Source organism: Chrysemys picta, chromosome 3 (assembly GCF_011386835.1).
Source record: "Chrysemys picta bellii isolate R12L10 chromosome 3, ASM1138683v2, whole genome shotgun sequence".
NCBI classification, from domain to species: Eukaryota; Metazoa; Chordata; order Testudines; family Emydidae; genus Chrysemys; species Chrysemys picta.
In genome coordinates, this window is record NC_088793.1 from 105,788,707 (window position 1) to 105,801,195 (window position 12,489).

The window sequence follows — 12,489 nt, forward strand, 5'->3', positions numbered from 1 at the left end:
TTCAAAACATGTTTTCATTGTCACCTCTTCATCCGCAACCAGCTGATCACATTTGTCATGTTTTGTGTCTGACCCCCTATACCAGAAACTGAGTCAGTTGCCAACTACTTGAGGCTCACTGGCATTTCTGACAGGAAAGACTAGACACATTTCCTGCCTGCGCAAATTGCAGCCATTTAAGGGCAGAATATGGAGAGAGAATTAAATGAGGGCAAAGAAATAGGAATCCTCATTTGAGTAAGCAGAGCCTCGTAAGAATACATGGTTATGGGGGATATTCCCTTGTGTTTCACAGAATGCTGTTACAATTAAATGTTCTACAAAGCACGAAATCTTTTACAAAGCTATATTTGGCTGAGCTGCCATAAAAGAGCAGAGAAATAACACAAAGCACGCAAGGGGTGCTGCGTGTCCTTAGTGCCAGGGAAAAACCTGTACCTGACATTGACGTACGGCTTTGTATTCTAAAAGGTACAATAGCATTTTGCAAATTGTGAACCAGATATTCAGTTGTGGGTGTTTAAGATGCACCTGCACACCTTTTGGAGACCTGTGGCATGTGAAATACTACATCTGTATGAGACAGGAACACAGGAATTGCCAGATCAGACCAGTGATCCATCTGGCAGTTCATCCCGTCTCCAGCTATAAGCAGAGCAAGAGGCTTCAAGTGAAAGGTGCTGTGACTCCAGTAATGAACAGTTATGGAATATGTTTATGGCGTACCAAATCATGTACAGAATTCACCCATCAATGAAATGGGTATATCTGGGTGGAGTATCTGAACTCTTCTGAATATTACTTTCTTTTTTACAATATTCTTTATTATTTGTTTTGTGGGAGTGCTGAGGAGTACCATTTTCTCCTGTCTTTTCCTTGTTTATCCACTTAGTGCTGAGGATGTGTGTCCCAGCACCCAAATTCAGGAGATGTTTCTGTCAAGATGAGTAAAACATGATCCTGTTAATATCTTGAAGGTACCCAGAGAGGGTTGTATTTCTTGGCAACACCAGGAAATAATGATACTGAGCAACTTGCATTTGATAATCTAAAGGCACTTTACAGACACTAAGCATTACAACACTTCTGTGAGGTGAGGAAATATTATTGTACAAATGCGGAAACTAAGGCATAGAAAGTCTAATTGATTTACTCAATGTTGGACAGCAAATTTGAAAGAGCTGAGAATAGAATCCAGAATTCCTGTGTGTCACAAGACTATTCTGTTCCTTCCTATTCCATTCTCCTGGGTCTCTGGCATTTATCTACAGTATTCAGCTCATATTTAGAAAGGGCTGAGGGTTCGAGAAAATAATATTGGTGAAGGACTTTGAAATTCAGTAATTCCTACTTGTCTGGTCTTGAGGATTTAATTCCAATCTCCTCTTCTCTAGATTAAGGTTATTGACTCAAAAGTATAGCCAATTGCTTGACGACTCTCATGGTCCATTCTTAAAATGTTCAAGAGACTAAATACCTGAATTTAGCTAAATGTATTGTCCGAAGACAAAGCAGTACAATGCGAAAAGGAGACATACATACCCTCTTTCCAGGATGCAAATTCTCTCAGCTTGCTCACCTTACACAGAAGACGGTACTTCAAAGATATGCATTTCAGCTATTTATAGTATGATTTTACACGTATGTAAAATAGTATAGTATGGTATTTGTAGTATGATTTTATAAGTTACAAAACTTTCTATATGTCACTAAAATCCAACCCACCTGTTCGTACCAATTCCTTAATTTGTTGTTCTGTACCTTCCTTGTCTTCATTTCAGATATTAGTATTCCAGGTATTGATCTGTGAATATATGTCCCTATACTTTCCTATGTCTCATTTTGAATACTACATTCCAAGTGTTGATGAGCCGTGAAAGTACACCCTAACTGTGCTTGGTACAAAGTATTCATGCATCTTTGCTTTGACAAGTTTCCTATTTTCTAATGCTAAAGCTAACGTCAGCTTTGCAAAGTATTGTGAGATATTTTATATGGATTAACCGAATTGTGGGAAGAGCATAATCTGTTAAATTAGCATAATTTCCCAACACATGTATATCCTATTACTGCCATGCATATAATATCAATTAATGTGATATATACTACACCTAACATATATGTATTGGCTAACAAGGTTCAGCTTCTGGATCTTTCTGACTTGTTTGCAGATGTTTTTTTAAATTAGGGTATCTTGTTGGTAGGGCAAATTATAAATGCATGAAATCAAACTTGTCCATTTCTGTGCTCTGGTGGTATTTAGAGTTATATCCCATATCATTTTTAAAAATCCATTGTGTTTCTGAGTTCAAAGAACACAAGCATTTTTCAGGCTGACAGGCAAGTGAATGCTTAGGAGGATACAGACATTTGTATGCTCAGGGGAAAATGACACATTTTTCTACAGATGGGTTTTTCCTCTGTACCTATAAGAGCTGACATGATGATCAAAGGATCCTTAGTACCAAAGCTTAAATTCCCTGCACTTACCTCCGGTAATGGATTATTTTTGTGTCTGGTGCAAATGAGCTGCATGGAGGAATCTTTCTCCCATATTTGGAGTCCCCAGTAAATATACTGGGGGGAGGATAACTACCAGGGAGATGAAGAGCTATTTAAGCTGAAAGACAATGTTGGCACAGGAACAAATAATCATGAGCAAATCTAGGCTGGTTAGAAGGTGGTTTCTTTCTAGGTGTTGGTACAATGCCTAGACAATGGGATTTTGATCCTCTAGACATGAGTGTAGTACAAATAATAAGATGAAAATATTGTCAGACAAAGGGGATCCCTTTAAGCCTCCTCAGTCCTTTCAAGACCCTCCCTTTTCTATTTTCCTTCTTGGCAGGGATCTTTTATGGATTAAAGTTACTGATTGGCATCGGTTTAAAAAAAATGATTTACAATGTAAGGACTGGTTTCTAAATTGCTCACTGCTTTCTTTCATATTTATTTGCATGGCTCCTCACTTCCCATAGTATCGGAGTGCTTTACAATCTTTAATGTGTTTATCCCGACTCTGTCCCTGTTAGATAGGGTACAGATGGGGCACTAAGTCACAGAGAAACTAAGTGATTTTCCCAAGCTGACACAGGAAATCAGTGAGTGGCAGGCCAGGGAATTGAACCTGGATTTCTCAAGTCCCAGGTAATATCCAAACCACTGGACCATCCTTCCTCTCTGAAAGGCATGTTCATATAGAGCAACATAACATCTGTGGTTGCGGTGACTCTTTTCTTTTTGGGTCAACAGTCACAATTTTCCAAGCAGGAACCAGTCAGCAACTTCATTGCCCTCCCCAACCCTAGTAATTGCTGCTGTGGAAAATGGAAGGAGTTGTGTCTAAAATGGTATAATGAAGAAAAAGTTATTCGGGAACACAATAGACAATATAAAAACTCAACCACAAACTAGAAATGGTGGATGAACCTAAAGCTCTTGTGCTTTCCCCCTGTCTGTGTTCAAGGTTTTGCTCTGTATCACGTACACCTCCACATTTGACCTGAATGGAAGTTCAGTGCTAAAGATTGCTGAGGTGAGTGCCCTCCATCCCCCACTAACATTGCTTGTTTTTCTTGACCTATTGCCACTAACTAGAATGTGCTTTCTATACATAGACTGGGATTGATTTAATCAAAACAATTGCAGTTATTCTTAATGATTGATATTACCCTTGTTACCGTTTATTAGTCAACATGATTAGCAACCTCAGTGCTGACAGCTGTAGAAATGCACTGGAAGATGCACTTTCTACTCATGGAAATTCTTCTTAGTGGCTGCTGTGTATTACAGTATTGTCTGTGTTTAAAACTTTGCATGTTTTGCTTTGCCTTTAACAGTAATAAAATTTTCTCCTTCAATTTTACAACATGTAGGGCCAAATTCATCCCTGGTGAAACTCCACCAAATTTAATACAGTTACATCAGAGATGAGATTGACCTATAATGTGCATTGTTAGTGTGTCCCTTATTCCTGATGCGTCCAAAAAAAGGAATTATTACATCCCTAGATTTATTATGTTATTCCACTGGCATTAATCAATCTTCCTTTGTCCTCATTACATTTGTCTGGATTAAATTGTAAAAAGGGCTTTGGCAGCTGGAAAATGCACCTGCCAACAGCAGATCTGTTTATAAGTGAGCATTTTCAGACAAGTGCTCTATTTAGTTGCACAGTGAGTTTCAAGCAGTGAGCCTTCCATGTAGCCAGGAAGGAAGAAATGCATAGAAATACTCAGCCCTATTGCATGGCAGGGGCTGCTGTGTATATAATATAGTATAAAATTATATTGAATTACACTGCATAGGGTTGAGGGGAATGTATACACACTTAACATCAATGTATAATACAGCAATGAAAAGGTTTGTATGAAAATCTTTGAAAACTCCGTGACCTAACACCCCTCTGCTTTTACAACACTTGTTAGCTTTTCTTTTCAGTAGTGGGGAATAATCATAATAATTTATTTCTACATTGATAATTACAGATGGAGATATCAGTCTGTGTTCTGCTGTTATTTAAAAGCTTGGGAAGTGACAAGTGAAATTAGTGAACAGAGAAAGAAAATGACTAACAATTGCGAGTCAATGTCAATTTTTCCTTGGTTCATGAAGAAAAGAAAACCTGATGGAAGTACCTAGCTTTACCTGGCAGTGGTAGCGTTTTATAAATCTGGGGATGACATTGATCCAGCATCACCCTGTTGCTACCTAGGGGGGAAAAGCATGGTAACTAAGAAAACTAGCTGTCTTACCATGGTAACTTAACTGCTAAAACGTAACTAATTGACTTTGCAGGCAGACGGAGACAATTTTTGTATCCAATACAAAATGTTAAAACTCTAAGACAGTCCTAAAAACGTGCCATGTACAGAATACATGATAGTACTAATTTGGGATGACCTGTGTAACTCATGGTTTCACCCCCTTGAATAATGTTAGGAAATCCAAACTCATGAAGAGTAACTTCTGTTTTCCTGGGGGCTCTGTAGGAGCCTCACTACTTGGGGCTGTAGCAAAGATGACTAGATCAGCAACACCTACCTCCTCCCTGCCCAGGCAACCCTCTTTCTCAGGCTGTGCTAAACCTCTGTTGCCCCAATCCCCCATACAGAGGCAAACTTATGGCTCCTTTACACGACTGCAGCCTCTCTTTGGCAGACTTTCTTCTACTGTGGAGGGCAGAAGCTGATGAAAATTGAAGGTGAATCTAGCCCAATGTATCCATGAACTGTAGATCAAGAGATACAGTAAGATGCAATACACATTGGAAAAAGGGTTTAATAGCTCCAGTATTTCAACCTTTGAGCTGCTACTTCAGGTAGTGGAAATCAATTGTCAGTGCTTCATGTTCTTTGTTCATTGGGGGCATCCCAAAGACTGTGAGCATTATCTGAAGTCATATTTTCTATTTCTGCTGTGCATTTTCAGATAATGATACGCAAATGACACATAACTGTGTTTCTCTTTAAAACACCCTGATCAATGCCAGCTTTGCTTCATGTTAAGTATTGGATCCTGCCATTGTTTAGTGGTTCTGCCATATCCTCACTCTTAAAAGGCCATGTCTACCCTTAAAACTTTTGCCGGCATAGTAAAGTCAGTTAGGAGTATGATATTTTTTATCGGCAAAAACTGAGTGTAGATGAAACTATATTGGACAAAAAAACGTTCTTTTGCTGGGTTAGCGCATTTTGTTCAGGGAATCAGTGTCAGCTATCCAAGCAAAAACCAGCATCAGCTCTGACTACATTAGGAGCGTTTGCTAGTATACCTATACAGAAAAGAACCTATCAGCACCTTTTGGCTTTGTGATTCTGGCCCATAGATATTACAAAGGCTTTAACATTTGAAACCCGAGGACTCAGTTCTCCCCTGCATCTGAACTCTTCCCAGTGCTGGGGTGGTAGTCAGTGGGGTTATTCAGCACTGGCCTGGCCCCAGCATCAGCTGCTCAAACTTATTTCAGAGGAGAATTGGCATAGTTCTCTTCTGCCATGTGCCCATTCTTCCTCCTTTCCCTGATGTGTCCCATAGTAGGGTGGAGCTGGTGCTAGAGTAAGCTCTTCTGTCTCTGCTCATCTCTTGCCAATGGGAGTTCCCCTCCAATAGGAATTATCTTCTGGCAAGTTACAGCTAGAACCTGGCCACTTTGCACCACCTGATCAGTCCAGAATGGAGGCACCCCACATTAGTGGATACATCTGAGCATTTTGGCCTTAACCTTAACCTCAACCTCAGTTTCCCCATCTTTAATCTGGGGGCCATAATGTTCATTGGAGTTCTGTGAAGGGTAAGGAGATAATATTTGTGAAGTACTCTGACCATGAAGAGTGTTGTATAAATGGCTTAAATATTATTCGTGTTGAACCTACAGTCAACCTAGCTATATACATTCCTAATTGCATACAATACCTTTAATTTTGGTCAGGCCCCTGCATGAAAGGTTATTTCATGCTTTGTGACTTGTTTATCTTCTTTTATCTATTCCCACCCATGTTTTTGGAGATTGTCTTGTTTAATCCATTGCATTGCTTTGTCTAATCCTTTGTATTTTGCTTTCTTAGCTGTGTTTTGCATGTCACAAAGCTGGAAGCCCCCAAATGCATGAAATGATCAAAGTGTCCATTGCACACCTCTTCAGTGCCCTGTGCTCTCGCATTTTTACTGGTGCAGCCCCACCAATGACATTTCACAAGGTATCATGCTTGGCTTGCGAGACTGGAGCTCAGCTGAGCAACAGTGCTGCACGTTAACACACAAGGGGCGGGGGAAGAAAAAAGGGGAAATCGATCCTGCTCTTTCCAGAAAGTCAGCCTGCCTTTAAATTTAGTCTTTCCACAATTCTTTCAGTAAGCTGAATTAGAGAAGAATATTACTATTCAAACCCTCGCAGCACACACAGTTCCTATGAATGATTTGGCCTCAGCAAGGTCTGAATTGCATGATTGTAAGTGGTCGATAGGATTTTGTATTCCTTGCCCACTGGAATTCTTGTGTGGTATACGATGGCAACCTCTGTTCCACGTCTCCTTTTGAAAATGACAGAAGAGTAAGGATTTTCTTGTGCTGTCAGAAGCATAAATAGAAAATCACACTGGCTCAGCAAGATAGAGCATTACGCTATCCGTAAACTGAGGTATTTCATATGTATTTCCTTAGGCCCCAGTGCTGTAATGGATCTGTATTGGCAGATCCCTGCTCCTCGTTGAAGCCAATGAGGTGATGCACAGTTCCAGGGTCTGTTCATATAGGTCTGACTGCAGGTTTAGAATGTATCCTGTTCAGTGTAGGAATTCTGTATTTGTTTAGATGGTTTTCCTGTCGTGAAGCACTGTGCACTATATAAATAACAGTAGTGACAGCTGCATGGTACCTTTTTACACATTTAAGATAAAAAGCTTTAATCTGCATTGACAGTCTGTGCAGTGTGAGACCTCATGCATCTTTGGAATCTTCCTCACACATCTACTAATTAAGATCATGCTGAATGAAATTCCTCACTTACCTTAGGAAATATAACACTCTCAAAGGTCAACAGATGCCCCAAAGGCCAAGATGAACTGTAGGTTCTGTCCATTATCTGATGCAAATGCCTTCAGCTTTATCAGGCTTTAATGTATTGTTAAGATGGGGACACATGCAAACCTGAGAGAGGAAATAAATTAATTTCATCTTTATCTTGCCTCTGTTACGTAAGAGGCACAAAATATCATATGCTACATATCGTGTTCTCATAATGCTACACTGGGACATAACAGAGTGACTGGGATGAGAATGGTACAAGAGCTATAGTTCAGATTATTCCAGTGTGTGGCATTTTGGCTCTCACAATTTACACTAATCAAGCATATATTATTTCTAACCAAGGAATTCAGTCATGCTTTATTGTGCCCAAAATTCTGCCATGAGGCAGAAATCCTAAAAGCATTAGCACCTCTCACATCTGCTGGATATGTCTGCTGAAAGGAGCAGAGATGATAAATTCAAAGGGATTCTGGGATCTGGTCTTATTCTCCATTCTGTTATATTAAAAGTAATGCACATGGACAGCAGTTCCATTTTAACCTTACTCCCTGTCCTTCTCCCACTGAAGTTAATGGCAAAGCTCCCTTTTGATTTCAGTAGGAGTCGGATCAGGCTCTTGATTCTGTTACTGTGTACATATCAGCACTGATTAGTCCACATAATGAGCTAACCATCTTTAAATTTTCATCTTACAAGCCGGACTTCCTCCTCATTAGGGAAATATAAGTATCTAAAACAAGAAAACGCTGTTTTTATTCCATCTATGCTCCTATACTTTGAAAAAGGACAACCAGTTAAATTCAAATTTTGTTTCGAAAGATGTCTGTACAGAATATACCAGCTGTATATTAATCTGCGTACATACAGTATATGCAGTGTTGTTCCTTTTCTCCCTATGACTAGAGGGGTGTTAACAGGCCCCTTCACCTTGAAATACATGTTAACTACTAATGCTAAACAATCTGTTCCATCTTGTATTTTGCTGAGACACACAGAGTGTTTCCCAGACCTGAAGAAGAGCTCTGTGTAAGCTTGATAGCTTGCCTCTCTCACCAACAGAAGTTGGTCCAATAAAAGATATTACCTCACACACCTTGTGTCTCTCTACATACAGCATATGCAGAATGTATGTATTCATTGCCAGGATGACTTTACGGAGGAGTTATAACCCTTCCAAGATGACTGTATGATAGAAATACTGACACATCTGAATGACCGCACCCTGAAGAGTACAACAGGTAGTGTTACGAACCCATTTACACAAAGGCTGACTGAACTTGTATGAATAACTTCACAGTCATAGACAGAATCACAGAGTTCAACATATGCCAAAGTGAGTGGAGTTGCTCCTTTGGATCACAATTTATTAATAAGTTTGTGTTAAACAGTCTGGTTCCAATCCCATGATATAGATTACAGGAGGCACGAATTACCTCATATCTCAAACCAGAGGCTGCTGCATCAAAAATGACAACACAGTAATTACAAACTCTTCGTGAGATAAACACCTTTTAAAAGAAATCTGGTAAAGGACATTGCAGTGGGCATAATACCATATCCTTAGCATTCCATTGCATTTTGATACTATCTGCAAAACATTGTCTTTGGACAGAGTCCAAGAATGGAAAAATTCAGCCCTAAAGATGAAAGTTTGCAAAAGTTACAAGCAACTGAAAATGTAGTTAGTATGGAAACTCTGATGCAACATGAACTGTAGCAGTCACTGTCGCTCTCACTATAGTAAAACTAAACAGATAAAAAAATTTTCCATTTATGGGCACGAAAAGGTTATTGGATACTGTAATAAACATAAATTAAAACTATGATTTACAATGAACAATCAAGATGCCTAGTTGCATCCTAGTAGCAGAAGCTGTCTGAAAATCCCTAACATATTACTCATAAAAAACCCACGCAAATAACAATTGATGCAAATAACCTAAAAAGAAACAAAAACCTTTTTGAACTCATATGAGAGGATGCTGCTGCTTATGTACTAGGGGCAGAATTCCAGAGTAATGGTCCCTGTAGGTTCATTTGGTCCCTGTTGATGTCATGAATACATCACTGGAATTAAACAATAGGGCTAATATTTGAAAGCAACATCCAAAGCACAAGCTACTGCCTGGGCATCATAGTTTGACAGGATGGGGAGTGGTTGCCATTTTTGTCTTGCCACCTCAACATGCACAGCACTTCAGAAACCTGACAAATTGCATGCTGCTTTTAAACCATATTGTTTTTGGGCTATTCGCATGGCTGAAAAAGTTCTAACACTATGCACTAGTAAATCTGGCTGACTTTCTGCATGAAGAGACCTTCACTTCCTCCCGAGATGGTCTACAGTTAAATTGTTGTTTATATCTATGTGCTGCTATCTTGTTTCCTCACCAGGTTTGCATTGAGACATATGTATCTAGCTGTCACCAGCGGAGTATTAACACCGCTGTGCGGGCAACCCTCAGCCAAATGTTGAGTGACTTGACTTTACAGTTACGGCAAAAGCAAGAGAATACGGTGAGCCTTCCGGCATCAACAGATGGTTCAGTATTCCATGGCTGTGTGCTTTTTGTGTCTCTGCATGCAGTGTTCTGTGGCTGGGTGCTGTGCCTTCTGGCGTTCCAGCATCAGTCCTGTTTAAAACTGCCTCCTTTTGGGGCTAACAAATGCCTAACAAATCCTTCAACAGAAACAACTCTTCCCTTCCAGCAGACAGGCTCTACGTTTTGATTTGCAAGAAAGGCTTCATTCTGATGTGAGATTGTCTTGACTTTGCTTCCTTTTTCTGTTCTTTTATTTTGTGTGTTTATCTTGGTGAAGTCCAGTTGAAATCCTTTTGCCAAAACTTTCTTAAATATTAAATGTTGCCCGTACCAAATAAATTCTTAGCTACAGAAAGTATATTTGTATTACTTAAGTAATTTTAATTACAAAATTTAAGCCAAATCCTTTTGAATGTATATCAAATTAAATGATTTGGGCCAGAGGGCTTCTTTACCTGCTGGCTTACTGTCAAAAAATGACTGCATTTTTTTTATTGCCTTTATTGTGTTGTTAAAATCCACAAGAGCTGTTTGCATTAAACGCCAACGTATTGTCTAGATGGAATTATAAGCACTTCTGGGCAAATTTGAAATGACTTTGGCTTCTTGCACTTTTGAGCACTTCCTTGCATATTAATGAAGAAATTATTTGCCTTTGTGTGTTTGTTTGCTTTGTTAGCGGATTTTGCATCTGTCAGTTGTGTAGAGGTTTAATCTTAAAGCAGTTGTGCTGGGTTCAGTAAAACAGAGATCTTTTTTAAAAAAATTAAATAGCCAGAATTTAAGTATAGCATTAATCTGAGAAATAACTGTAAAATGTAATTCTAGGGTTACTTATCCTTTCTCCATATACAGTGTGTCCAGTTTATAAGTAAAAAGATTTTTTTTTCCAAGCTGGAAGCTCTGCAAATTCTATCTGGATCTGAAAACTGAGTTAATTTACTTCTGCTTGTACATCCTGACTATAATGGAGATTCTGCAAACTGCACTTAGCTCCTGACAATTTTCTGATGATACATGAGAGACAAGAGAATTGACCTTGTTCTTCCGTGTGCTGTATGTACCACAGGGAACAGTCCTGCACTGGCAGAGAAATGAACTAGATGATTTAAGAGGGCATTTCTAGCTGTATTGGCTCTGTAGTGTTAACAGTGATAAAGTGTAAAATTTTCAAAAGCATTGAGGTGACTTAAGAATATAAATCCCATTTTGAAAAGTTACTTAGGTAACTGGCAGTCTATGTCCCAATGGCTTTCAATGGGACTTAGGTGCCTAAGTCTAAATCACTTTTGAAAATGGGACTTAGGCACATTTGAAAATTTCTCCCTCTAAATTAGTAAAGTAAGAAAAACAGGTATTACCGACACCCGAGGAAGTTGTGACTTTTACACTTGCTTTTCTGACCATACACTAAGGGCTTTTTCAGATTAGGAACTGAGTACTTTAAAGTGCTGCATATACCTACAGCAGTTTTCTTCCACCTGTTCTGATTACAATGTTTCTTTTCCCTCAATAGACAACTGAAAACCATGAAGCCATGCAAGAGTTCAAGAGCCAAGGTATCTATTCCACTTTATTTTATGGTGACTCTTTAAAATCTGACTTTCTTTTTTTTTTCATTATTCCTTGTATTCACCCACTGTTGCCAAGACACCCAGTTGCCATAGTGTTTACATCTTCTGCAGAGTCCTTTCATTTTCCACTGCTCTCACCTTATTGGTATCACCCCACTCATTGTACAAGGGCTCTGGTTACTTTCAGAACTGACAAGTGTCTGCAACACCTTTAATTACACCTTCATCTGCACCGCGTGAATGGTGTTCCCTACAGGAAAGCAATAACTAATAATTACAATATGCTGTCTCAGCAACCTAAGGGCTTCAGTGTTGTGGGCAGGGTTAAAGTGAAGTGGGTTCCCTTCCAAAATTTGAACAGTGTTCTAAGGACTTTTTCTTCAGAGATTAGGAGGGGTCTGGAGACACAAATTTCTTACCTGTTGGGCCAGCCCTGTTATATAACTATCCGCTATATAATTAGTGGATAATTTTAATATTTTTGCAGGTCCTGACAGACAGCTCTGCTAGAGGAGGAGTGCTAATATGCCTCACCTTCATCATGTCACAGCATCAGTTAGTTTCCTAAGGTTTTTCCTATGCCCTGTCTTTATTAAGCCCTGATCCCACAATTGGATCTGTGGGGGTGGACCTTGTGCCCATGTGGAGTCCATTGACTCCAATGAGACTCCACACAGGCATTACGTTCTGCCCACACAGTTCCATGTATAGGACTGGGGCCTTAGCTGCTACATAGATTTCTGGTGGTTAGAAGAAGCAGCACAGAGACAAACAATAGGAAAAGCCACCAAGATTTTAATAATCCTGATGAATTGTCTATTGTCAAGTGCCATGCAGAAGTATTG

The 12,489-nt window shown here is 39.4% G+C and overlaps 1 protein-coding gene across 11 annotated transcripts in view; it reads left to right on the top strand.

The window, feature by feature from the left end:
• Positions 1–12,489, top strand: part of ARFGEF3 (ARFGEF family member 3) — a 127,184-nt gene that overhangs the window by 57,103 nt on the left and 57,592 nt on the right. For 6 of the 11 annotated variants that reach the window (XM_065588752.1, XM_065588753.1, XM_065588755.1 and 3 more), the window contains exons 5-8: positions 3,467–3,535; positions 6,567–6,698; positions 9,922–10,044; positions 11,587–11,629. In XM_065588752.1, coding sequence (XP_065444824.1) covers positions 3,467–3,535; positions 6,567–6,698; positions 9,922–10,044; positions 11,587–11,629 — 367 coding nt within the window. The remainder of the gene's footprint in view (positions 1–3,466; positions 3,536–6,566; positions 6,699–9,921; positions 10,045–11,586; positions 11,630–12,489) is intronic. The other 5 variants (XM_065588759.1, XM_008176924.4, XM_065588758.1 and 2 more) reach the window with 4 other exon arrangements.